This window comes from Staurois parvus, unplaced genomic scaffold, assembly GCF_062004578.1.
Source record: "Staurois parvus isolate SC_StPar_1 unplaced genomic scaffold, SC_StPar_1.0 ptg000662l, whole genome shotgun sequence".
Lineage (NCBI taxonomy): Eukaryota > Metazoa > Chordata > Amphibia > Anura > Ranidae > Staurois > Staurois parvus.
This window is the reverse complement of record NW_028318458.1, coordinates 3,296,598-3,322,752: the sequence shown is the minus strand read 5'-3', so window position 1 is coordinate 3,322,752 and position 26,155 is coordinate 3,296,598. Positions and strand designations below refer to the sequence as shown.

Below are 26,155 nucleotides of genomic sequence, written 5' to 3'. Positions count from 1 at the left end.
TTCTATTCTTCAGGCTTATGAATGGTTTGCACCTTGTGGTGAACCCTCTGTATTTGATCTTGTGAAGTCTTCTCTTGATTGTAGACTTTGACAATGATACGCCCACCTCCTGGAGAGTGTCCTTCACTTGTCTGGATGTTGTGAATGGGTTTTTCTTTACCATAGAGAGGATCCTGTGATCATTCACCACTGTTGTCTTCCATGGATGTCCATGGCATTTTATGTTGCTGAGCTCACCAGTGCGTTCTTCTTTCCTCAGAATGTATCTAACTGTTGATTTGGCCACTCCTAATGTTGCAGCTATCTCTCTGATGGATTTGTTTTGTTTTTGAAGCCTTACAGTGGCCTGTTTCACTTGCATGGACAGCTCCTTTGAGCGCATGAAATAAGTAATACTCGTGAGCCAAAATGTGATACTCCCCTTGTGCAATAAAATATTTAACAAACTATTAAATCAAATTATGGTGCATCAACACTTTACACAATACTCATTATCTGTGTGAAACATGTAATATATAACAAAATATGTATATATATCTTCAGATACACATACAGGTGTCGCGCTCCATATATACAAGTGATCATATAAATAGTGATATATATAAAAAACAATAGTGCTTCCAATAAGTGCAACATATAGTGCTTATCAAAATAATACTGATCCAGTACTCAAAAGTAGTCCTCTTTATACTTTAATTCAGTGACAAATTCAGTGGTGTGCCACACTCCCCGTGCTCTATAGATAGGTGTGCGCTCACCTCCTTATTGAGCCAAACAAAGTGGCTAACAACGCTTTTTGTCCTATCAGGACTGGGTGGTAATCTTCATACTATGTGTGTATATCCATCCATGCCGTGGATCTATATTGCCTTTTTCCTGCCACCAGAGGTCTCCCTTTTTCCTCCTTCCACACTGAGCCTCAATGGATAGTAGGGATGGTTTAAGTAGTATTTCCTCCTCCCAGTAAATTGGGAAACCATGTAAAAAAGAGCCACAATAGTGCCTTATCCTTTGTGAGGTAAAATCTTTTAATAGAAATAAGTTGCCACTCACATTGTGCTGTCTCCCACAGAGATGTATCCAACAGAGCTGTGCCCAGATCCTGTACTTGTAAATGCTGCTCGTCCACCGCGGCGTCGTGATGTCAGAGCCCCTCCTCTACGCGTTACGCCACAGGGTCACAGGAGGCAATTTACAAATATCCCAGGGAAGAAATTAGACTGTATAACAGATTTATTGACGATATTATTATAATATGGGATGGCAGCAAGGAAAGTCTAGAACTATTTTACAAAGATCTTAATGGTTATAGAAATAATATTAATTTGAGTTGGAATATTAAGGAGGATGAAATTAATTTTCTGGATATTTTAATTAAAAAGGAAGGACAGTTATTGTATACGAAAAATTATTTTAAAAATACTGACCGGAATGCATATATTCCAACTACGAGCTGTCATTACCAACCGTGGATAAATAATATCCTGAAGGGCCAATTTATAAGGTAGAAAAGGAATTGTAGTAGAAAAGAAGATTATAAGGCACAAAGTGAAAGGGTATGATCCAATAAAAATAGAGAAAGAAAGAAATGAAGTGGGACAGATGAATAGAGATATCCTATTGATGGATAAACCAAAGAAAGATAAGGGAGAATATGATATACCCATAGTGCTGGATTATCACAAACAGTATAAAGCAATACAGAGAATTATCTCTAAACATTGGGGAATATTAAAATTAGATAAACATCTTAATAATATTATCCCCCAGAAACCAAAATTTATATATAAAAAAGCACCCAATTTAAGAGATACACTGGTAAAAAATGTATTGGAACCATTGAAAATTAACAATAATTTCACCTTTTTTCAAGGTGAAGGGTTCTATGCATGTGGGGGGTGCTATGGGTGTAAGAGAGTTGTAAATAACCCCAGACGTAGATTTGTATTTTCTAACACATATAATGATAAGGAATACAAAATTAAACAGTTCATTTCCTGTGAAACGAAGGGAGTAATTTATGCGTTGAAGTGCCCATGCAATCTAATATACATTGGTAGAACTAAAAGGGCACTAAAAGAACGCATTAAGGAGCATGTATATAACATCAATAGAGGGTACAGATACCATCATGTGTCGTATCATTTTTGACAATGTCACAACCAAGATGCGTCTAAATTACAATTCTGGGGAATAGAGAAACACCAGAGACATTGGAGAGGAGATAATTTGGTAAGGGAGATAAGCAAAAAAGAGTCAAAATGGATTTATGAAATGAGAAGTTTAGCCCCCCATGGTTTAAATAAGGAATTTGACCTAATTTGTTTTATCAGTAATTTTTAAACAGTTTTTTAGCGTCAATAATTTTTTATAGTATAAAAAATAATTTTTATTTAGATGTATTCATTGTATATGTATATTTATTTGATTTTATGTATATATATAAATGGATTAAAAATATGTAATTATGAGTATTTATAATCATGAGATATAGGTAGTATAATTTAAGATGTAAGTAATTACAGCAGAAGAGCAAATAATTCTTATTAAGGTTAAAAGAATAAAAATTAAAATCAAAATGTAAATGGAGGAGTAGGTTCTATTAAATGATTTATTAAACATGATATCTGTAATGAGGAGAATAATAAATAAAGATAGAATAAAGTATTGGATATAGAGTGGGTAATATAGTGGTCCCCACATATTATTGTGAGCTATATATATAAATTAGGTTTGTTTTTATTTTTATGGAATTTTTAATTTTTTATATAAAAAAAATTTTTCTAATTATTTATATATATATATATATATATATATATATATGTTATTACATGGGTATATATATATATATATTTATTGTGTATTTTTTAATCGTTAATAAATAAAGTGGTATAGATATACTTTAATAAAATCATGTATGTAATAAATATAAAAAGTTTTTTATTAATTATTAAGTTATAAATGTTCTAAGATCCTGTAGGCTTGTAAATAGTGACAATGCAGTCAGAAAAGGCATTAGAAACGAAGTTGAATACATTATATGGAACTGATAATATGTGTATACATATCAGAAGTGGATTAGCATATATAGACCCCAATAAAATGGCCACGCGCATGCGGTCTACAAGAAAATGGCGCCGACTGCCTATATAAATAGAGCAGAGCGGAGTGACGTCCAATTGTTTTCCCCCTGATGAAGCCACGTGACCCTGTGGCGTAACGCGTAGGGGAGGGGCTCTGACGTCACGACGCCGCGGTGGACGAGCAGCATTTACAAGTACAGGATCTGGGCACAGCTCTGTTGGATACATCTCTGTGGGAGACAGCACAATGTGAGTGGAAACTTATTTCTATTAAAAGATTTTACCTCACAAAGGATAAGGCACTATTGTGGCTCTTTTTTACCTGGTTTCCCAATTTACTGGGAGAAGGAAATACTACTTAAACCATCCCTACTATCCATTGAGGCTCAGTGTGGAAGGAGGAAAAAGGGAGACCTCTGGTGGCAGGAAAAAGGCAATATAGATCCACAGCATGGATGGATATACACACATAGTATGAAGATTACCACCCAGTCCTGATAGGACAAAAAGCGTTGTTAGCCACTTTGTTTGGCTAAATAAGGAGGTGAGCGCACACCTATCTATAGAGCACGGGGAGTGTGGCACACCACTGAATTTGTCACTGAATTAAAGTATAAAGAGGACTACTTTTGAGTACTGGATCAGTATTATTTTGATAAGCACTATATGTTGCACTTATTGGAAGCACTATTGTTTTTTTATATATATCACTATTTATATGATCACTTGTATATATGGAGCGCGACACCTGTATGTGTATCTGAAGATATATATACATATTTTGTTATATCCTTTGATCGCATGATGTAGGTTCACAGCAATAGATTCCAAATGCAAATACCACACTTAGAATCAACTGCAGACCTTTTATCTGCTTAATTGATGAAGAAATAACGAAAGAGTAGCCCGCACCTGGCCATGAAACAGCTTTTGATTCAATTGTCCAATTACTTTTGGTCCCTTGAAAAAAGGGGGGATGGCTACTCTTAAGAGATGTAATTCCTAAACCCTTCCTTCAATTTGGATGTACATGCCCTCAAATTAAACCTGAGAGTGTGCACTTTCAGCCCATATCCATTATATGAATATAGCTTGAATATGTTTTGGTAAATACCTGAAAGAAAAACTAAAACAATTGTGCCTGTGTCCAAATATACAGTATATGGACCTAACTGTATGGCTATGTGTGTTTTCACACTGGGGCATTTTTGGAGCATGCTTGTTCAGTTAAAAAAAAATGCCCCCAAAACACCTCTTCCCATTGAAATCAATGTAAAACACCTGAAAAACTCCTCTGAGAAGCGCTTCTGGTGCAGTTTTTAAGTCACGTGTCCTTTAGAAAATACTCAAAGCGCTGTAAAAACGCAGCCATGTATTTGCAGCAGTTCAGTGTAAAAGTAGCCAAAAAGAGATTATATCGACAGATGAAAGTTTTTAGACTAAAACTCCACTTTTAAGAAAAACACAATCCCCTCCAGGTGATCAATGAACATTGCAAGGATTTTAACAAACTATGTTTAAGAGTCTCACTTTTTTTTTGTGCTGAACAAAATTCTGTTTGTTTCACCATCTCCTGAGCATTCCTGATTTTCAATGGGGGGATCTGGTTCATTATAATAAGCTGGTGCACTCTTAGTGTTCCGATGAGAAAAGCTAAAGTGTCTGTATCCCTTGTAGACTTTATCACCAAAACTGACATTCCTATTGCAGAATTTGACTGATATCTTAATGCAGAGTTCTGGGAAAATCAGTGAGCCAACCACAAAAGCAGAAAATGACATTCCCATAACTAACAGTGTAGAGAAGGCCTCAAGGTTGTCCAGTGCGGTGAAATTTGTAGAAAATTACAGCAGCTGCAGATTGAAAAGGAAACGTCATTTGTATTACCATTAAATTACAACATGGCTTGTGTTCCAAGTGTACAGTATATATTATATTTATTTTTATTTGCAATATTTGTTCACAAACATGGAGTTGCCCTTTAAAAAAACTGAGGGTTTAATATCACTTTGACACATTTAATACACTGGTAGCAACAATTATGGTCTTTTGACTGAAAAATTAAATAAATCCCAATTTCAGCAATGAGTGGGCTACAGCTGGATTCTTATACCAGAGTCGATTTACTAAAGCTGAAAAATCTGGTGGACCTGTGCATAGAAACCAATCAGCTTCCAGGTTTTAGTTAGAAGCTGATTGGCTACTATGCACAGCTAAACTAGATTTTGCACTCAAGTTTTAGTAAATCAACCCCAATGTGTTTCTTAGAGACTCCGGTGGTGTGAATTCTGAGCAGGATTTTGTGAATTTGTCCATTCCACAAAGCCATAGGAATGTCACTCTTTTGTGATTCCACAATGGCATGGATATTCATCAGAGATAACGAGAGCATGTGACACCATCATTTAGCTATGCGAAAGGGAGATTGGGCAAAGCTTTCATTTCTAATCTGACAGGGGTTCTAACCTCCCGCCACCCTATTTCAAAAATATTTCCATCTGTACTGCTGTTGACATTTTCTTTCACTTATTCTCTGTTGAAACCACTGCCACCAAGACAGTAGAGCTGGCCATAGACTATTTTTTTTTTTGATCCACCAAAGAGCCAAACGAAAAAAAAAAATAGATTCCTCCATTCATACAAGCAAGGAGGATAGAGGAATCCTCCCCGCTGGGATATTTAATTCTGACAGTGGGAATTCTTCACTATCAGAGTACACTGATGCAGTGGGCTGATCAAGAAAATTTCCCAACATGCCCAATCAACAAAAGTTGATTTAATGATCATATTCTGTAAAACAGGCACAAACACACATGGATTGAAATTTAGCTGGTCCCTGTTGAAACGGACGAATTTCAGTCCATCTATGGCCAGCTTATTTCCTTGGCGCCGGCACGTCCCTGTCATTTAAGGGGTTTCAGGTGCCAGAAGACAGGGCGAGGTTTATGATCATGTGATTGCCATGATTGGCTATCACAGCAGCCACATTATTGGAAAACTCCCAACTGAAAGAGATCCGGAGCTTTCTATTAGCCGCCTGTGTGCCAGGAGCGCGCATCGGGCTTGTTTCAGCACAGTTCTGTTTACCTTTAGTGGTAAGACCCGCCGAGAGGCTGCATATATGTGTATGACCTGTGGGAGGGAGTGAGAAGAAAGTTCTCTAATAGAAACCTGAACAGCAGTACAATTCCATCAGGTGCTCCAACCTTTTTCCATTCCATCATAAACTAAAAGAAGGTGTACAATGTCTTACAGTTCATAAAAGTAGAAACGCCTGTCCATGCCAACATGCTACAGAGTTGAACCCTTTATCTCCATGTGGAAACTGAGGTCTGGCATACCCCTGCTGAGTCAGAGCTAGAGATGGCCAATCACCAGGGAGCATTATCTGTAGATGTAACTTGGTAGAAGGGCTGTCAGACCTCTACAGAGAGATCACTGCTTACACACATATAGCAAAAATCCTTCTCTGCAGCATGCTGGCAGGAGACAGGCTTTTCTACTCAGGATGTGGCTTCTTTCTACAAAAATAGACAGTAATATTTTGCATATCTTCTATTTTTTAATATATATATATATATATATATATACATACATACAGTGAAGGAAATAAGTATTTGATCCTCTGCTGGTTTTGAAAATCTGTGGAGGGAGCTGAAAGTTCGAGTTGCCAAATGTCAGCCCCCACACTTTAACGACTTGGAGAGGATCTGCCAAGAGGAGTGGGCCAAAATCCCTCCTGAGATATGTGCAAACCTGGTAGACAACTACAGGAAACGTCTGACCTCTGTGATTGCCAAAAAGGGATTTGCCACCAAGTACTAAGTCATGTTTTGTGAAGGGGATCAAATACTTATTTCCCTCACGAACATGCAAATCAGTGCATCATTTGTTTGACATGCATTTCTTTTGCATTTTTTGTTGCTATTCTGTCTCTCAGTGTTACAGTACACCTACCATTCAATTTTTAGACTGATCATTTATTTGTGAGTGGGCAAACATTCAAAATCAGCAGGGGATCAAATACTTATTTCCTTCACTGTGTGTGTATATATATATATATATATATATATATATATATATATACACACACACACACATATATTTTTGTTTATAAAAAAAAAACAAGAATTTTACTTTGAATGCAGGGCTTTGTCTGAACTGAAGACAGAAGTCACCATTGCACACTTAAAAATCATGACTGCTTGAAGGGTTTAGCTTGCAATTGCCATTTTTCATGTTCAGTTGATTTCTATATCAGCTTTGACTATGTTGGAGACAACAATAAATAATAATTTCTCTCTGTGCAGCTTCAATGTGTTCTTGATACATTTACTGAATCATGGAAGCCAATGTGCAATGATAGCATCCGAGAAAAATTCAACGTGGACACGGTAAACACAATTCAAAATCATTTTGGGTTAGAATTTAGAGTAACATGGATCATTATGATTACAGTACAGTACTGCAGGGTCACTGATAAATGGTTTATATTTGTTCCCCTTTTACCCTTACTTACTTTATATGAGCCTTTAGATTAATTGATAGGGATCAGGGTTTATCTGACAGTCCCTGGCCATTCAACTGCTTGATTCAGACACTATCCTAACTCCTAAAGTTGGAAATGCACCAATTACATTTAGTTAAAAAAGATTTATTTTCAGAACATTCATTCAATTTTCGATTCGCTAAAGTCAAAGACATAGTGAACGAACAGAATTCTATCAGTGTTTGGGCTTTTCCCTCGGGAAAATGCATTCATTTCAAAATCATATGTTGAAAGCAAATTAAGTTTTGAACTACATCTGAACAACATTCTTCAAGTGTCTGATGGCATTATCAAATGTACTCACATGATTCTCATGTTCTTATGAAAGTCTTCCATTGTATGGCCAGCTTAAAGTGCTTCTAAAGGCTGAAGGTTTACCTTCATGCATTCTATGCATGAAGGTAAAAAAACATTCAGTGTGCAGCTCTCCAGCCCCCCTAATACTTACTAGAGCCCAAACTCAATCTAGCAATGTGCATGAGAGTAGTGGCTCTCCCGGGTGTCTCTCTCTCCTCATTGGCTGAGATATAGCAGCGTGAGTCATTGACTCCTGCTGCTGGCAATCACAGCCAGTGAGGAGGGAGTGGGGGGCAGGACTGAGTCACGCTCTATATGTCCCATAGACACATAAAGGGGGGCTCATAAGTGAGCACACACGAGTTCCCCAATAGCAAGCAGCTTGCTCTGGGGCACTAAGCAAGGGGAAAGGGCCAGAAGCACCAACAGGGGACCCGAGAAGGGGAGGATCAGGGCTGCTCTGTGCAAAACCATTACAGCATAAAGCCTCTTTACATGGGCGGGCAAGGGGTGGTAAAAATAGCCAGCTGAGCCATGATTTTACTGCCCTCTGACCATCAAGCCACAAGATAACATGCCCATACATCATTGTGGTGTGTCAAAAATGATACCAGTTGATGTGTTTGGCAGTTAGTGCTGTCTCCAAATGCAACATGTTCAAATGAATGGGGCCAAACACTTGGCTCACAGTTGGCATGCACTATTTCCACTCAAAATTCCCCTTCAGCTGAAGAAATAAACAGAGGGATGGTAGGGACTGCTGCCCATCCAAAAGAGGCCTACAGCTATTTACAGTTCTCTCTAAGAGGACATAAACTTTGGAAACTGTTTCCAAAAAAAGGCAAAGAATTTGTCACCAGTAAAGGCAGGGTCTTCTGGCAGCTGATCATTTGCCCATTACTGACTTTTCATGCCTTGTTCTGCACTGTATCTTTGTATGAAGGCAACCATCTTTGTATAGACAGGGCTTTGCTTCCTTGTGTCAGAGCTGTCCCCCTAATGACTCTTGATTTGATAACTTTTGGGGGAATGGTCACAAACTAGCAGGCAAGGTGCAGAAGAACAGATCTATAGAATGAATAAACCAGAAGCAGGTAAATTCTTCCACTGCAAGTTCTCAGGTACAGCTTTCTCTTCAGGAAGGAGAACGGTAAGCAGCAGAGTAGTGACATCACCAAATCTCACTCCAAATCTTGTAAGACAGCAGTGCCTTAGATGTCACACTGCAATTCAGGACAAGAGGTAAATCTTTCAGGACACTGCTTGGGTACAATTAACATTTCCAAATATTCTCTATAAGAACCAAATTATATTTTTAGATCAGTTTCTAAGCAAAGTCACTGGACTGGAGCTCAAAAGTGTTTTTCTAATTATACTGTTGCTACCAGGACTAATTTTACCATTAGGCACAGCAGGTATGTCCCTATAGATAGCAGAGACCAAAGGGCAGTTTTCCCATATCATTATTAGCTACATATTTTTTACATTATCAGTACAGTCATTACATAAAATTATTTTCACATTATTCAAACATTTAAAGGGAGGTCAGAATGACATAGTTTGTCCAAAAAACTCATCCTAAGCAAAGAGGTGTCACTAAAGGCATCAAACATTTTGTGCCGACAGGATCCAGAGATGAAAAACTGGCCCTGGTAGCTACATTAGCTTCAATGTATTATTGTTGGTGTCACATACAACAATAAAAACTTGACAGAAGTATGCAGTATTCTCAGGTCTAACCAAAACTGAAAAAAGAAAATCTTGTGTGGGGTTGAGTTTTAAATATTTTTCTCAACATGTTTTCTCCTTTCTCAAAGTTCTTGGACAACCTCGATAAGCTGATCTTCACGTTCACAAACAAAAGCAAGGAAGAAAGACTAAAGATGTCAGGAAAACTGCTGAATGCAGTGGAGAGGATGGTACAGAACCTGGATTACCTTTTTCCCAAACCCATGTCACCCACAAAGAAGCAGAATTTCATCAGTGAGTCTTCTCTGCTGATGTAAATGTGTGTAGATGGAATGGTACATATCATAACGACATAATAGCAATGGGCAGATATTAGGAACACAGTAACTGGTGCCGCTCGATCCCCTGCAGCCCAATCAACCTTTAAAACCACAGCCCACCACCCCCTGCAATTCCTCCACCACAGATATTTTGTTAATTGCCTTTTTCCAGTGCCTTCAGGCTGGTCACATTGCAATGATCTTCTACCTGCCATGCTCGGTCCTGGATGATGTGGTACATATGTGATGACATCAAAATAAAAAAAGCTATCTGTATCATTGTCCTCTAAATCGGTGGTCTCCAAACTGTGGCCCCATTGGCTGGATGTGGCCCTTTGAATGACTTTAACTGGCCTTTGGGGCACTATTCCTCCCACTAACACCAATGATGAGGGACTATTCCTCCCACTGACACCAACAGTGGAGCACTATTCCACCCAATGACACCAATGAAGAGGCACTATTTGTGTAGAACATGGGAGAAGTCAAAGATCACCAGACACAGTGTTGCCTCCTCACACCTGATTTAAACCTCTAATTGCAATACTACTGGGTCACAATTGCATGCATTGTATGGCAATCATGGGGTTAAATCAGGCGGTGAGGAGGCAACATATCACCACTTCACCACCTGTTAAGCACACTTGGATTGCTTTTCAGAGGAGCATCAGTGCCTGCTGCACTGTGGTTGAGTCACGGTTTTACCACTTTTAATCCCTACCCCTTTTAACAGCCAAGGGTGTACACATGCCACCGCATGAATGGGCTGAAATCAAACTGTACAGAACTGCATATGGATCACACAGGAAATGCAGTGTTCCTATGCAATTCACATGCAGTATGAATTGGCCCTTAAAGAGGGGACTCTGATGGGAAAATGCAGCTTCTGCTGGGTAGCACAGTGGCTAAATGGTTAGCACTTCCACCTGGCAGTACTAAGGTAGTTGGTTGAATACCAACCACCTGCTTAGGTTTGCATGTTCTCCCTGTGCCTGCATGGGTTTCCTCCAGGTACTCCAGTTTCCTCCCACACTCCAAAGACATGCTGGTAGGTTAATTGGATCCTTTTTAAATTGGTCTTAGTACGTGAATGTAAGTTAGGGACCTTAGATTGTACGTCCCTTGAGGGTTAGGGACTGATGTGAATGTACAATATATATGTAAAGTGCTGCATAAATTGACAGCGCTATATAAGTACCTGAAATAAATATCTTTTGGCATTTTGCCCTAGTGGCCTCCCTTGCTGTCTGCAATCTGAGTGGTAAAAAATCTATTGGGCAAATGGATGTCCATGTTGTTAGTCTTAGAAATGAGAGGATGTGAAGGTAGTTTTCCTAAGCAGGAACACAGACAGCAATGCAAACTTCTAATAAAGTGAGGATATTTTACACCCTCTGCTTTTCCTTTATTGCTGTCTGCATCCCCATGAGGAAGACTGCTCCTCCCTTTATTCCTGGTGTTGACAGAACAGGAAGATAAGAGAAATCTCCTCTGTGGGGATAAATAGAGCATGGAAGTTATTTAGTAAAACAGCATGGTGCAAAATCTGGTGCAGCTCTGCATAGTAGCCAATCAGCTTCCAGATTTTATTGTCAAAGCTTAATTGGACCAGTTGAAGTTAGAAGCGGATTGGCTCCCATGCACAGCTGCACTGGATTCTGAGTGCTCCAGTTTTAGCAAAGCCCCCCATTGTTTAAAACTTTACAGATTTCTACATTTTCCCCACTCTATTCAAAATTAAAAAATGGTCTTGGTTGGAGTTAAGCCTAGAACACACGAACGGAAAATCAGACAAAACAAATACAGCTTTCGAAGCGATCGTATGATAATCTGATCGTTAGTACACGGCTTTCGACAGCCGATCACAACAGTTCATGTGAAAATATTGGAAGGGACAAACACAAAACATTTTCTTATTTGACTATAGTAAAGAACAAAAGAAAAGAGCGCACCAACCTTGCGCATTACCTCAGTAAACAATTCATGTATTTATTAATAAATTATACTCACAAAAGTAGCAGTAAAAAAGGCATATAATATTCATAGCCAACACAGGGTTAAAAGTCACGTGTGAATTCCATCCGGAAGGGAGATAGACTCTTGGTCAAGCTAACGCGTTTCGAAGGATGATCCCTTCTTCCTCACCCTTCGAAAAGCATTAGCTTCACCAAGAGTTTATCTCCCTTCCAGATGGAACTCGCATGTGACTTTTAACCCTGTGTTGGCTATGGATATTATATGCCTTTTTTACTGCTACTCTTGTGAGTATAATTTATTAATAAATACGTGAACTGTTTACTGAGGTAATGCTCAAGGTTGGTGCGCTCTTTTCTTTTGTTCTTTACTACAGTCTACATCAAGCTTCCACAGCTTCGTGCTAGAGCTGCACAACCTTTGATCAGTATTGGATGAACATACCTTTTCATTGGATTAATCTTCCTCTGATCTGAGCCCCTGAGCGCAGGAGGTGGTGGATGTGTGTTGATTTTCTCATTTGATACAGAACAAAGGATTTTCATTTGAGCAGTACAGTATTTGTTTGAAAAAAAAAAATCAGAAGACCAAACCACATATGCTCGGGAAAGAAAGAATACATTACAATACATAAAAAAAATAAAATAAAACATGGCACCTGCCCCGGTCTATAACTGGCTTATGAAGCAAGGACAACGTGAACCGGGCAACACAAGTCATAAAAAAGGAAAAATGGTTCAAAAATCAACTCGCCAGCCAGCTTGCCAACAACCAAATTGACCTAACAGTATGCATTAAAAACGGGTTTAGTTAGCACACATTTGCAAATACATATGTAAGCCACATCACGGCACCCTGATATTCTGTGGTCCTAACTCTACAAATTTGAGAGTCCCCATAGTAGAGCCACATGCATTTAAAGGATAGACCAAGGGCAGGTGCACATGAAGGGAGCCCATCCTTCTTAAAAGGTACAGGAGTGCAAAGAACACCCAGCATGTAGCACAATGGCCGCCAGGGCGCCCAGTGCATTCACCTTAAAAAAACAACAGTAAAATAAAACATGGCACCTGCCCCCGTCCATAACTGGCTTATGAAGCAAGGACTACGTGAACCGGGCAACGCATGTCTGTAAAAAAGGAAAAATGGTTCAAAAATCAATTCGCCAGCCAACTTGCCAACAACCAAATTGACCTGTCTAGCAGTATGCGTTAAAAACAGGGGTTTAGTTAGCAGACATTTCCAAATACATACGTAAACCACAGAGCCACATCACGGCACCCTGATATTCTGTGGTCTTAACTCTGCAAATTTGAGAGTCCCCATAGTAGAGGCACATGTATTTAAAGGATAGACATCACTTCCAAAGTTGTTTTCTGCCATATGAGAATTTTCGTAACCTCTTCATTTTTGATATGGAGACTAGCATGCAAAAAAAAAAAAATAAGACCATTTGCCCACTATTTTCATTGTGTGTTCGAGGCTTTAGGCTTTAACTGTCTTGGCTTGCCTGTTTACAGTCTATCATGGCCCCGTCGGCAGTCCTCAATGTCTTCTATGTTTTTGTAGATACTGTAAGAATTAGCAGGACCTCTGAAGACAGGAAGATCTCGCTGAGAAACAGAAATAGCACCATACACTTGGACACAAAGACGGCTTTGGGAAAAGCCAGTAAGTACTTCACACCTATCTCATCCAGCTGGCAACTGTCAGAATGTAGTGCTCCTCTGTGAAGTCCGAATAGCACGTGCTCTCCGCACACTACTCATGTAGTAGTAATATAATAATGTAGTAACATGTAATAATGATGATACGGTGCCAGAACTAGATGGAAAGATGCTTTGTCACTAGTACTCCATATCAATGCATTTCACGTGTTTATTACGAAGACAGCGTCACACAAGGCATGAAAATGGCACTATGTCACCTTGAGAAATGGACCCTTCCAGGCCCCGAAATGCTGGCTTATTATGCCTTATGTGACGCTGTCTTCACGATAAACATCTGAAACTCGTTTATTTGGAGTGCTAGTGATATAGCATCTGCTCACCTAGTGCGCAGCTGACTGCGTCTCATTTATCAATAGATTTGTGTCAGGTTTTGTGTGGATTTTTTACCTCTGAATCTGTAATCCTTAGTACCTGACTGTGACTATTTTTCCCCTAAAGTGTATCTAAAGCAAAAATGTAATACATTTCAGCTTACCAGACCTTAGATGTGGTGGCTGAATTAGTTTTCTTTTTTTTAAAGTGGTACTAAAGGCTTACATTTAAAAAAACACCCTGAGGTCATCACAGAGGACAAGGGGGCACTCTTTACATCTGGAGGAAAAGAAATTTAATCTCCAAACACGGAAAGGTTTCTTCACAGTGGGAGCTGTGAAACTGTGGAATAGACTCCCTCAAGAGTTGGTTCTGGCCAGCTCAGTATATTGCTTCAAAAAAGGCCTGGATTCTTTCCTAGATACACAGAATATAACTGGATACTAACATTTATAGGTGAAGTTGATCCAGGGAATATCTGATTGCCTCTCGGGGGATCAGGAAGGAATTTTTTTCCCTGCAGGAGCAAATTGGATCATGCTTTGCTGGGTTTTTTTCCTTCCTCTGGATCAACTGTGGGTATAGGATTATAACTATTTTTTTTTTCTATAGTTGAACTGGATGGACTTTTGTCTTTTTTCAGCCAGACTAACTATGTAACAAAAAAAAACCAAACATGTTATGCTTACCTGCTTTGTGTAATGGTTTTTGCAGAGGTGCCCTGACCGTCCTCTTGTCGGGTCCCCCCGCAGGCTCTCCTAGCTCCTCCCTCGTGTAGGGTGTCCCCACAGCAAGCAGCTTGCTATGTGTGTGTACATTCACACACAGAGTTGCTGCTCGGGCCCACCCTCTCTCTTTTCTCATTAGCTCACTGGCTGTGATTGACAGCAGAGAGAGCCAATTGCTCCCACTACTGTCTCAGCCAATGAGGAGAGGGAGACCCAGGATAGCCGAGACTCCAGTGCACAATCACTGGATCAAGAGGGAGCTTAGGTGAGTATAATAAAGGATGCTACACACAGAAGGTTTTTACCTTCATGCATAGAATGCATGAAGGTAAAAAAAACCTTGAGCCTTTACAACCACTTTAAGCCTTTTTTTCTTAATTTTCATAAGGTGATCCTGCCAATAACACACTTTCTGTCCTAGAGTGATAACACGCACTCACTGTAATGTATTTAAAGAGAGGCAGCATTGTCACCCTAGGAAAACACTACAGAACATCTCCCCGTCTCCATAATTTAGGATTAAGGTATTCTGTAATCCATAGAGATAGCTGGGAACAATTAAAGAGCACAGCAGAGCATTTACTAGCTAACTGGATTTTTAGCAGGATCCACTGGTATTTTTCTGCACTTTATTGTTAGGGTGTTCATAAATTTGCACAGTTAGGATACATATAGCAATCCCCCCATAGGAGCAACTGGTATTAGTTGGTCCTGTATCCCCACCAGAGCACACCCAGTCAGGTGCACTGCATCTTCCTCTCTCTCTCTCTCTCTCTCTCTCTCTCTCTCGTTCAATAAAGCAGTCTAGGGCACGGGAGTCAAACTGGCGATCCTCCAGCTGTTGCCAAGCTACAAGTCCCATGAGGCATTGCAAGATTGACACTTACAAGCTGTCAGTTTGACACCCCTGGTCTAGGGGTATCTTTTGTATTTTTATTGCTAATGTGACTTGGATATAGTAAGGTATGGGGGAAACATGGGCTGCCCCAAAGGAACTGGAGCAACTGAGGATTCTCCTCTCTTTTCTAGCAGAGGACTCCGACAAAGTCTCAACTTGCTATGAAAAATGCTGAAGCTCATTTCTGTGTAGAGTTGACAACTACATCCAATCTCTGGGGCATATAAAATAGGTCATTACTCACTGGCCTCAGGATTATCACCTGCCACCTTCCGATATCCACTGAGTGCTTCCAAGTGAGGAATATGCAAACTCACAATACCACAACCACTGGATCCTCTTCCATCCAGCCTCCACCTGGTATCCTCCAGAGTGCTTCTCCAGACCAAAAAAAACCACTGAAAACCCCAGACTTTAGGGAATAACTCCCCCCCAGCCAAAACCAAGGCAATCTTGGCAGACTGCCTAGAGGGGCAGAGCCCCTCAGACAGGCTGCTCACTCAGGATCCAAAGGCAGCCTGTTCTGGTGCATCAAGCTAGTTATGGGCTCCCCAACCACCTTCTGGACACACCCTTTGTCACGATCAGGGTTCAGGCTTGAAGTCCAGTTGCTACAGCAGTGGAAAGGCTCACACCGAAACCAGCAGGATAGGTACACAGGCAGGTCACCCTGGCGGAGGAGTGGGTTCACCTGAGGTGTGGAGTCTAAGTACTAACCGGTGTTCACCAGAGCTCTTGATGGTGGAGATGGATTTTGCTGCATGTTAGCACCAGATCGCGGTCCTCAGGAACACCCCACCAGGAGGTGAGCAAGCAGAGGTCCAGTAGCATGTTAAGTAGGTGAAGATCAAACAGAAGCGAAGTCAACAAACAAGCCAAAGGTTGGTAATGAGCAGTTGTAGGTTGCGATCAGGCAGAAGCGTAGTCGAGGAACAACCAAGGGTCAATAACAAGTGGTAGCAAAATATGGATGACAACAGAAAAGGCAAGGAGCGAGATACTGGCTGAAGAGAGCACAATAATCTGGCAAACAGGAAGTACAGAGACATGGCTTAAATCAGGAAGTTCATGGGAGGAGCAAAGGGTTCAAGGTTCATGACAAACATGACCAAGAGAGGATCATTCAAATAATTGTCAAGGGAGCTGTCCAGCATTCCAGTGGCTCAGCAAGAAGGAACATTGCCACACACACCCCAGAAGTCCCAGGCTGGGGCCCAGGCTCTGACACCCTTTCAGGGATTGGCTGGATTCCAATAAATATTCAAGCTATTCTTCCTCCTACTGTAATTCTAGAAACTGCCAGAATGCAGGGGGAGGCAATCAGGCCAGCAACCTGTGTAGCACTGAGCAGGCTAGAGCAATCAAACCCTGCTCCACTGATTACAGAGGAGTTAAACTAAATTTACATATCAACCTGCTCCAAATATACCATAAACATTGCGCAGAGGTAACTTTAGGTAGAAGGAGGGGATTTATGAATTAAGGTACATATGACTATTAAATATTTTGAGTTTTGTTTCTCCACACTGACTATTATCCTTCAACTCTCTTTTTTCTAGCAAACACACCAGTGGTTGGATGTCTGGAATATGGCAACATTGCCCCATTGCTGGAAGGTGCCGAACTTAAGATTGGTTCACAAGATCTGACAGCGAAACTTGTTTCGTCTGTAGTTTCCGTATTCTTCGGGATGGATAATACATCCAACCTCAGTAAGCCCATTCAGCTGCAACTTAACTTCACTGAGAAGGTAAGAATTTGTGGTTTGAGTTCTGATGCTAAAATATGGGCCAAGAAGGGTGTCATGTAACAGACTGGACAAGGGCTTATCGAGACATTGTCAACTGGCCAAAGCAGGGCAAGGTGACAGTGTCTTTGGAAAGCCCTGCCGACTCCTTCTACTCGCCTTCCCCCACTGCTCCTTCCTCCTGCCTAGTCATTATTATAATGAGATGTGTCACCAACCCAGTGGAGTGATGCCGTCACCCCTGCTCATGTAACAGTGCAAGGGTTAACCCAATTGGCTTCCAGACCTGAGCACTGTCACAGGGAAGAAGGACACTTGCTCCTCCATACCTGGAAGGGTCAGGTATTGTGAAAGTATTGAGATGGCTCCAGAAAAAGAAGCAGTGACAAAGGAACACTGGTTAGGTGAGTATAAAGGGATTGGAGGGGACTTTTCAGAGACACTGTTACTTTGCCCTGCATAGACATTGTCTCTTTAATCAAGGGAAGGATGCACACTGTCGGCCTGGGAGGCAAACACAACCAACTGGTAGGAATGGTTTCCTGTGGGCTAAAAGTGCTCTGCAAAAAGTGAGAAGCGATGATTGGTGGCCATGGTGAAGGGTGGGAGTTTGCTTCCCTCTGGTCTGTTGAAAGAGACGTATGGGGTTGGAAAAAATCAAACACACATACGCACTTATGTGGCTGCAGCATCGGTGTGATGCTGCAGATGTTCCCTGTTGGCTCTAAGACCAAGAACTGAGCAATCACGACAGTTCTCAGTCTTCAGTAAATAATGGAGAAAAAATTCTTGAAAATAGAACTAAAACTGAGGACTGGTATGCTGATACAGTATGTATTTCATTTTTGTTCTTGGTTTTCGATATGCTTGAATAACCTTACTGTGACATCTTTTTACACATACACGAATCAGCCACAACTTTATGACCACCCTTCTAATATTAAATAGGTCCCCCTTTTGCCACCAAAACAGCCCTAACTCATCAAGGCATGGGTGCCTCTAGACCTCTGAAGGTAGCTATGGTATCTAGAATCAAGCTGTCAGTAGCAGATCCTTTAAATCCTGGAATTTGGGAGGAGGGGCCTCCATAGATTGGACTTGTTTTTCCAGCATATCCCACAGATGTTCGATTGGACTGAGATATGCTGAATTTGGAGGCCAAGTCAACACCTCAAATTTGTTGTTGTGTTCCTCAAGCCATTCTTAAGCAAATTTTGTAGCGTGGCAGGGCACATTATCGTGCTAAATGCGGCCACTGCGATCGAGGAATATTGTTTCACACGATCTCGTGCTTGATCATGACCAAGCACGAGATCAAGTGAAATGTGATAACAGGTCCTGTATTCATGTCCTGGTGTTTTGTGTGTCCTATAGATCAATAAATATACACTATATTCATCAATCCTCTGGTGTGCGGCTGACCCTTCTTCCTGTTACCAATGGAAAGGGCACTAGGTCCAGTGGCAAGGGCCTCTGGGACCGATGGAAAGGGCCCTAGGATGGGTTCAGGGGGCCCTTCATGTTTTCCTGCACCAGAGCCCTGAAGGTTCTAGTTATGCCTCTGCCAGGAACTATGGAAATTTAGCTTGCAAAGAAACCACTTTTCCTAAAAAAAAAAAAAAAACAGGATGGAAAATAGAACTACCTGACGGTGTTGTCACCTGGATGATTTGAAATCCTCTATGGGTGAAGTGCACCTTGAAGCAGCTTCTTTACATCTGCTGCAGTTTAGTTGAAGTACACACAGAGTGCACAGGGCAACAGTGTGAGATCAGTGGCATATATTTTATTCCATTTCATAACACACAAAAATGGTTATAATAAAAAAAATGGATCCTTAACAAAGATTTTTCTGCCCTAAGAATGTGACATCAAGCAAGACACATTGTGCCTTCTGGTCTGTAGAGGATGCTGCCTGGAGCACTGAAGGATGTGAGACACTTGAGAGACACCAGCATGGAGTTGTCTGCAACTGCACTCATTTAACCAGCTTTGCTATCCTGATGGCTATGGGGAATATAGAGGTAACTGATGTGAATGACTGATGTGAATCTACAATATATATGTAAAGCACTGAGTAAATTGACGGCGCTATATAAGTACCTGAAATAAATAAATAAAAAATAAAATGGCTCTGCACTGCACACCATGCTAGGCTTTGTTTGAACTACATGCAAGCCACGCTGGGACCTCTAGCTCCTCAGACATGATAGCTTTTCATATTTTTGAAGACCTGGAATGTCAAGGTTGCATAAACACAGGTTGGGACACATTTTGACTCATCCCTTTGGTTATTGAGTATAGTCACTGCACTTTGCTCTACCTTAGTAAAGGAAAGCTCTACAGGTCCTGCCATTGCAGAACTGCTGAAAAAATTTACATGGCTGCTTGAAGACCATCAAAAGCACGCAAGAATGGGTGACAGTGTTGTCACCCTAGAACAGATAGTGTCACTTTGCCTTTATAATTTAGCAGAACATATAGAAAAAGAATATTTTTTTTATTTCATATAAACATATGCAACAACATATTTGGCCTAAATGTTTGGGTTTTATTCACTTTAATGTGCACAACCTTGGAAAAAGAAGGGGGGGGGGGGGTGATTGAAATCTTTAAATACATGAAGGGTATGATGAATGTTCAGGAGGGCAGTATGTTCAATATGAAGCTAAGATCAAGGACACTGAGACATACCGTGGCTTTAAGCTGGCAAAAGGAAAGTTTCAAGAATAATATTAGAAAATATAATTTTTTCCAAAAGATCAATGAATACAATGAATACTTGGAACTGTCTTCCAGCCAAGGTAATGAGTTAACAGTAATGGAATGTAAACGTGTTTGGAAAAAAAATAGATCTATACTAGACAAAAAGGTTAATTAATTTTAAAAAAGCAGACCCAATTTACCACTTGGTATTTGTATGATTTGGTATTTACCCCTTCATGTTTTTAAGTATAATTTGTTTGTCCATTTTTGTATACAGTAGAATATATTGTAACTATCTTGCATCCTAACGGAAAACAATAGTTCAGCTGTACAGAATAAAGGCATCCAATGACTCCTGATCATAGATTTATTGATTTGATGGCAAAAATTTGATAGGTCATGTATCGTTATTTCTAAGATGTGATTGTAATATCAACAGATCTTTGCTAGCAAATAATCATATTAATATATGTATTAAGCATTTGTTCCTGTAGTGAAAATTAGGCCCAGTAGCCAGTTTAAGGTGTCCATGGACAGCTCAAAATTCTTGCTGAATTGGCTGAAATTTGAGCTGTGGCTGGCCCTGGAGGCATCTCCTGGTTTAACAAAAGTTGAATTAAAAATCGACTGAGTCAGGTGGAACATTATCGGCTGAATAGTGTATCAGAAACAGTCACTGTTTGGATATTCAGGCAGCTGCAGCTGGCAGTGAAGATTCCTCCATTCACCGTTAGCATGGATGGGGAAATCGATTGACTTTCTCAATAGATTTGTGTATGATAACCTTTAGGATTACATCCAATGGCCTGATACTTCTCATATCTATCTGAATGGGCAAAGCAAATGCTTGCTTTAAACAAGTGTAGCAAGATGTCATTAATCCAGCCACTCAGCGTTGCTACTGCACTCCTGGTCTATACAAGGAGCAGTGCATAGAAGCAACAATGCATTTTTTTGCATACAGATTTTGGATCCTTTTTGATAGTCATCTGGAAGGAAATAAGGGTGTTTTGTATACAACATATGCCAATTATTAGTAAATTGGGTCTAAAATATTCTTTCATAGCCAATATATGGCTCCAACAAGCCTGGCTTCTGGTGGGAGAGTGGAGATGTCAACAGTGTCCTTATTTGTATCTTCATTGTCATATCTCTTTTGCAAATTTATGTATAATACGCCTGTGGGACATCAGTTCTTACAGCCAGAAAATTCCATGGAAGACATGGTGTTTTTGGTTCCGAATGGGACCTTTAAAAATACCCAGAAAAGTTAAACCTTTGAACTACGAATGATAATTCTGTTTGACACAAGAGATAATGGACTCATTGTGGACCTCTCGACTCCCTCTTTACTTCCCATATTCCACAGCTTACTCCTCTTCTGGCAACGTTTGGCCCAGGGGGGCAAGTACAACCTAGAGGCCCATGGCGCATCAACTCAGCCCCCTCTCCCTTTTCCCTGCCTCTTCCCGACCCACAGCTCAGGCTGAAACCCCCCTCCAGCTACTCTCTGCTCACTGGGAAGGTCAGGGTCGACAGCGCCTACTGCATCAACTCTGGGTTCCCGAACTGGGTGGCGGGGGGGGGGGAACCTGGGTGGCTCGGTCAGGGCAATCTGAGAGAGGAGAGCTTCCAGTGGGGCACAGAGCTAGCCTCTGCATGGACACAGCGTACACCATCCATGCCGGGGAAGGGCGCCCTGCGCTCTGTCCTTGTCCCCATCCCGCACTCAGTAGCACACCGATGGGGAATTTTTACTCCTCTTCACCAGGAAGCCTTTAGGCATGACTGTGGCAGAAGTGGTGCAGCCTTTTTACAGGGCATTAGAACGGCCTGAGAGGCAATTGCCCCTCTGCCCCAAAGCCCAGTCCGCCCCTTTTGTGCAGGTTTGTTTTAAAGGCAAAGTTACTTTTTGCACTATGTTACATATACACCTGTATTTGGGGTGTACATGTAACATGGTGCAAATGCCTTCACCCACAACCCTCACACTGCCTTCCACCCTGTGATAGTTTGTGGGGGTTCTTTTCCCCCCACAACCACTGTTACTTTTGTTCTGTGAATGATTGATCTACAATCCTATGCCACCATGGCAGATGGACTTGTAGTTCTTAGTAGACTACGGGTGTGGCAATCAGCGCACTTGTAGTCCATTGAGACTATGTCCAGCTCTGCAATCAAAAATCTGTACAGAGGTAAGGGCAGAGAGCTGGAGGAAGAAGGTGCAAAACTTTGCAGGCTCCTGTAAAAAAAAATATATATATATATATATATTTATTTTTGATTTTTATTTTTTTCTTAAAGGTGAACTTAGCCTTTAACATTCTACTAAACCTTTGGATATCAGTATTGTTTGGACCTAGAACAAGGGAATAAACCCCTGAAAACTTGTCCTCTCAAAATAATTGTTAGTCCTGCATACCAAATCACTCCCCTGCCCCTCCTCAAAAATGCAGACTATGCCCGCCACTTCCGCTCATACTCTCCATTCATAGCACCCATACTAGAGGTTCCCACAATGCAAAGTGTTCTGTGATTGGAGGAGCTGGACCATTTATTCATCTGCCTACCCTCCAATCAGTTAGAACCAAGGGCTTACATTTTTTTTCTCTGTCATCCTTAGAGTTGGACATTAACCCTCCTTACGAAAATTGGGCTTTCAATCTCAATCGTATGCCTTGCCGTTGCCATCATTACATTTTCCTTGTGTCGATTTCTGCGTGGAAAACGGAACACTATCCACATACACTTGTGTGTTTCCCTTTTGCTTGGTCACTGCATCTTTCTAATTGGCATTGAAGCTTTTTCCAATAAGGTAAGATACTTTACCACTTATGGATTTATTTAAAATTACCATGAGCTTAAAACATTCCAAATTAGAAATCGGTTACCCTTGTGATTGGGGAGCGGTGAATCCCATAGTTGAGCTGAGTTTCTACAGCCCCTCAACCTCAACATCCTCTGTGGCATTCAGTGGGTGTTACCGCTTACTGAGCGTAAGCCATTCAGGTGACTAGGAACCTGCTGCAACTGACTTCCAATTGCACACAACATGCGTGGTTGTTCGGTATTTAGGGGGTTAAAACAGGCAGCGGGGAGGCGATACACTAATCTTCCCTGTAAACTTCACACTAACCCTCCCTGTAACTTTAACAATAATCTTGATTCAAATATTAAAGAGGATCCAAAAAGAACTACATTTAGCTATCATCCTAGCAACCTATATAGCTATCCTACCTACACCTGTAATCCTAATTCCTATAACCAAAGGCTCATCCTCCCTGTAACTCCCACTATAAACCTCTATGTAACCCTTACACTAACCCTCTATGTAACCCTAACACTATCAACCTGGTAAACCTCACCCTAAACCTCCCTGTAATCCTAGAACTAATCTGCCCTGTAATCATCACTCTAAAATTGTGACCCCCAACACTAATCCTCCTTGAAACCCCCAACACTAATCCTCCCTTTAAATCTAACACTAATCCTCACTGTAACTCTAACACTAATCCTCACTGTAACTCCAACACTAATCCTCACTGTAACTCTAACACTTATCCTCCCTGTAACTCTAACACTAATCCTCCCTGTAACTCTAACACTAATCCTCACTGTAACTCTAACACTAATCCTCCCTGTAACTCTAACACTAATCCTCACTGTAACTCTAACACTTATCCTCCCTGTAACTCTAACACTTATCCTCCCTGTAACTCTAACACTTATCCTCCCTGTAACTCTAACACTTATCCTCCCTGTAACTCTAACACTAATCCTCCCTGTAACTCTAACACTTCACCTCCCTGTAACTCTAACACTAATCCTCACTGAAACTCTAACACTAATCCTCACTGCAACTCTAACACTAATCCTCCCTGTAACCCCCAACATTAATCCTCACTGTAACTGTAACTCTAACACTAATCCTCACTGTAACTCTAACACTAATCCTCACTGTAACTCTAACACTAATCCTCACTGAAACTCTAACATTAATTCTCGCTTTAACCATCAGCCTAAACCTGTAAACCTCACACTAACCCTCTCTTTAACCCTTTAACACTCACATTAAACGTCCCTGTAACCTAAAAGTAATCTTCCCTGTACCCCAACAATAAAAGTGTTAAGACGCTATTTGAGGATCCATGCTATACTGGCAAATATGTACGGTAATCTGTGATATTACCAGTTCCCAGCTGGTTGTTGCTGCAGCACCCATTTAGTTTTCAGCCTACCCCATAAATATGTGAAATGGGAATATCGATAATTGCTCTCTGTAACCCTAACACTAATCCTCCCTGTAACCCTCATCATAAAACTTCCTATAACACTAATCCTCATTGTAACCCTCACCCTAAACCTCCTTATAACCCTAACACAAATCCTTCCTGTAGCCCTTGACCTAAAACTCCCTATAATCCTTACAATAATTCTCCCTGTAACGCTCGCCCTAAATCTCCCTATCACCCTTACACTAATCCTTCCTTTACCCTCACCCAAACCTCTCTATAACTCTTACACTAATCTTCCCTGTAACCCTCACCCTAAACCTCCCTATAACCCTAACACTAATCCTCATTGTCAACCTGATATTAAACCTCCCTATAGCCCTAACACTAATTCTTCCTGTAACCCTCACCCTAAACCTCCTTATAACCCTTACATTAATTCTTCCTATAACTCTCACCCTAAACTTCCCTATAACCTTAACACTAATCCCCCTGTAATCCTAACAATAATCCTCATTGTAAACCTGACCCTAAACCTCCATATAGCTCTAACTCTAATTATCCCTGTAACCCTCACCGTAAACCTCCCTATAACCCCAACACTAATCCTCCCTGTAACCCTCACCCTAAACTTCTCTATAACCTCAACACTAATCCCCATGTAACCCTAACACTAATCATCATTGTAAACCTGACCATAAACCTCCCTATAGCCCTAACACTAATTATCCCTATAATCCTCACCCTAAACCTCCCTATAACCCTTACACTAATCCATCCTATAACCCTCACCCTAAACCTCCCTATAACCCTAACACTAATTCTCCCTGTAACCCTCACCCTAAACCTCCCTATAGCCCTTACACGAATCCTTCCTATAACCCTAACACTAATCCTCACCGTAAACCTCTCTATAGCCCTTACACTAATCCTTCCGATAACCCTAACACTAATCCACACCCTAAACCTCTCTATAGCCCTTACACTAATCCTTCCTATAACCCTAACACTAATCCACACCCTAAACCTCTCTATAGCCCTTACACTAATCCTTCCGATAACCCTAACACTAATCCTCACCCTAAACCTCTCTATAGCCCTTACACTAATCCTTCCTATAACCCTAACACTAATCCACACCCTAAACCTCTCTATAGCCCTTACACTAATCCTTTCTATAACCCTAACACTAATCCTCACCCTAAACCTCTCTATAGCCCTTACACTAATCCTTCCTATAACCCTAACACTAATCCTCACCCTAAACCTCTCTATAGCCCTTACACTAATCCTTCCGATAAGCCTCACCCTAAACCTACCTATAACCCTAATACTAATCCTCATTGTATCCCTCACCCTAAACCTCCCTATAACCCCAACACTAGTCCTCCCTTTAACCCTCACCTATAACCTCTTTGTAGCCCTAACTCACCCCAGTCCTCTATGTAACTCTCACACTAACCCTTTCTTCAACCCTTAGGCCTCATGCACACGGCTGTACAGAGGCCATACAGCATGCAAAGCTTACATTTTTGTATTCACTGGAAGTCTTCCTTTAGTAATTTTGTGTTCATTTGTGACACATTGTTATCCCAGGTGGTGTGTGGAATAGTGGCGGGGCTCCTGCATTTCTTCTACCTCTCTGCTTTCTGCTGGATGTCTCTGGAAGGATTGGAACTCTACTTAATGCTTGTCAACGTATTTAAGACCCAAGTGAAGACTAGATACCTTCTGGCAGTGGGCTATGGAGTGCCGACTGTGATCATCATAATTAGTGCAGCAGTGTTTCCTGGTGGATATGGGACCAAAAAACAGTAAGAATTTTATTTACTATAGTAAGAAGATTGAATAGAATATTTGCAATGAGGATATGAAACATTAGGACAGGGA

At 40.9% G+C, this 26,155-nt stretch overlaps 1 protein-coding gene across 3 annotated transcripts in view; it reads left to right on the top strand.

The window, feature by feature from the left end:
* Window positions 1-26,155, top strand: part of ADGRE5 (adhesion G protein-coupled receptor E5) — a 157,544-nt gene that overhangs the window by 113,347 nt on the left and 18,042 nt on the right. For all 3 annotated transcript variants that reach the window (XM_089651780.1, XM_089651779.1, XM_089651778.1), the window contains 7 exons: window positions 7,394-7,477; window positions 9,747-9,912; window positions 13,482-13,583; window positions 17,140-17,330; window positions 19,190-19,351; window positions 22,657-22,848; window positions 25,862-26,079. In XM_089651780.1, the coding sequence (XP_089507906.1) occupies window positions 7,394-7,477; window positions 9,747-9,912; window positions 13,482-13,583; window positions 17,140-17,330; window positions 19,190-19,351; window positions 22,657-22,848; window positions 25,862-26,079 (1,115 nt within the window). The remainder of the gene's footprint in view (window positions 1-7,393; window positions 7,478-9,746; window positions 9,913-13,481; window positions 13,584-17,139; window positions 17,331-19,189; window positions 19,352-22,656; window positions 22,849-25,861; window positions 26,080-26,155) is intronic.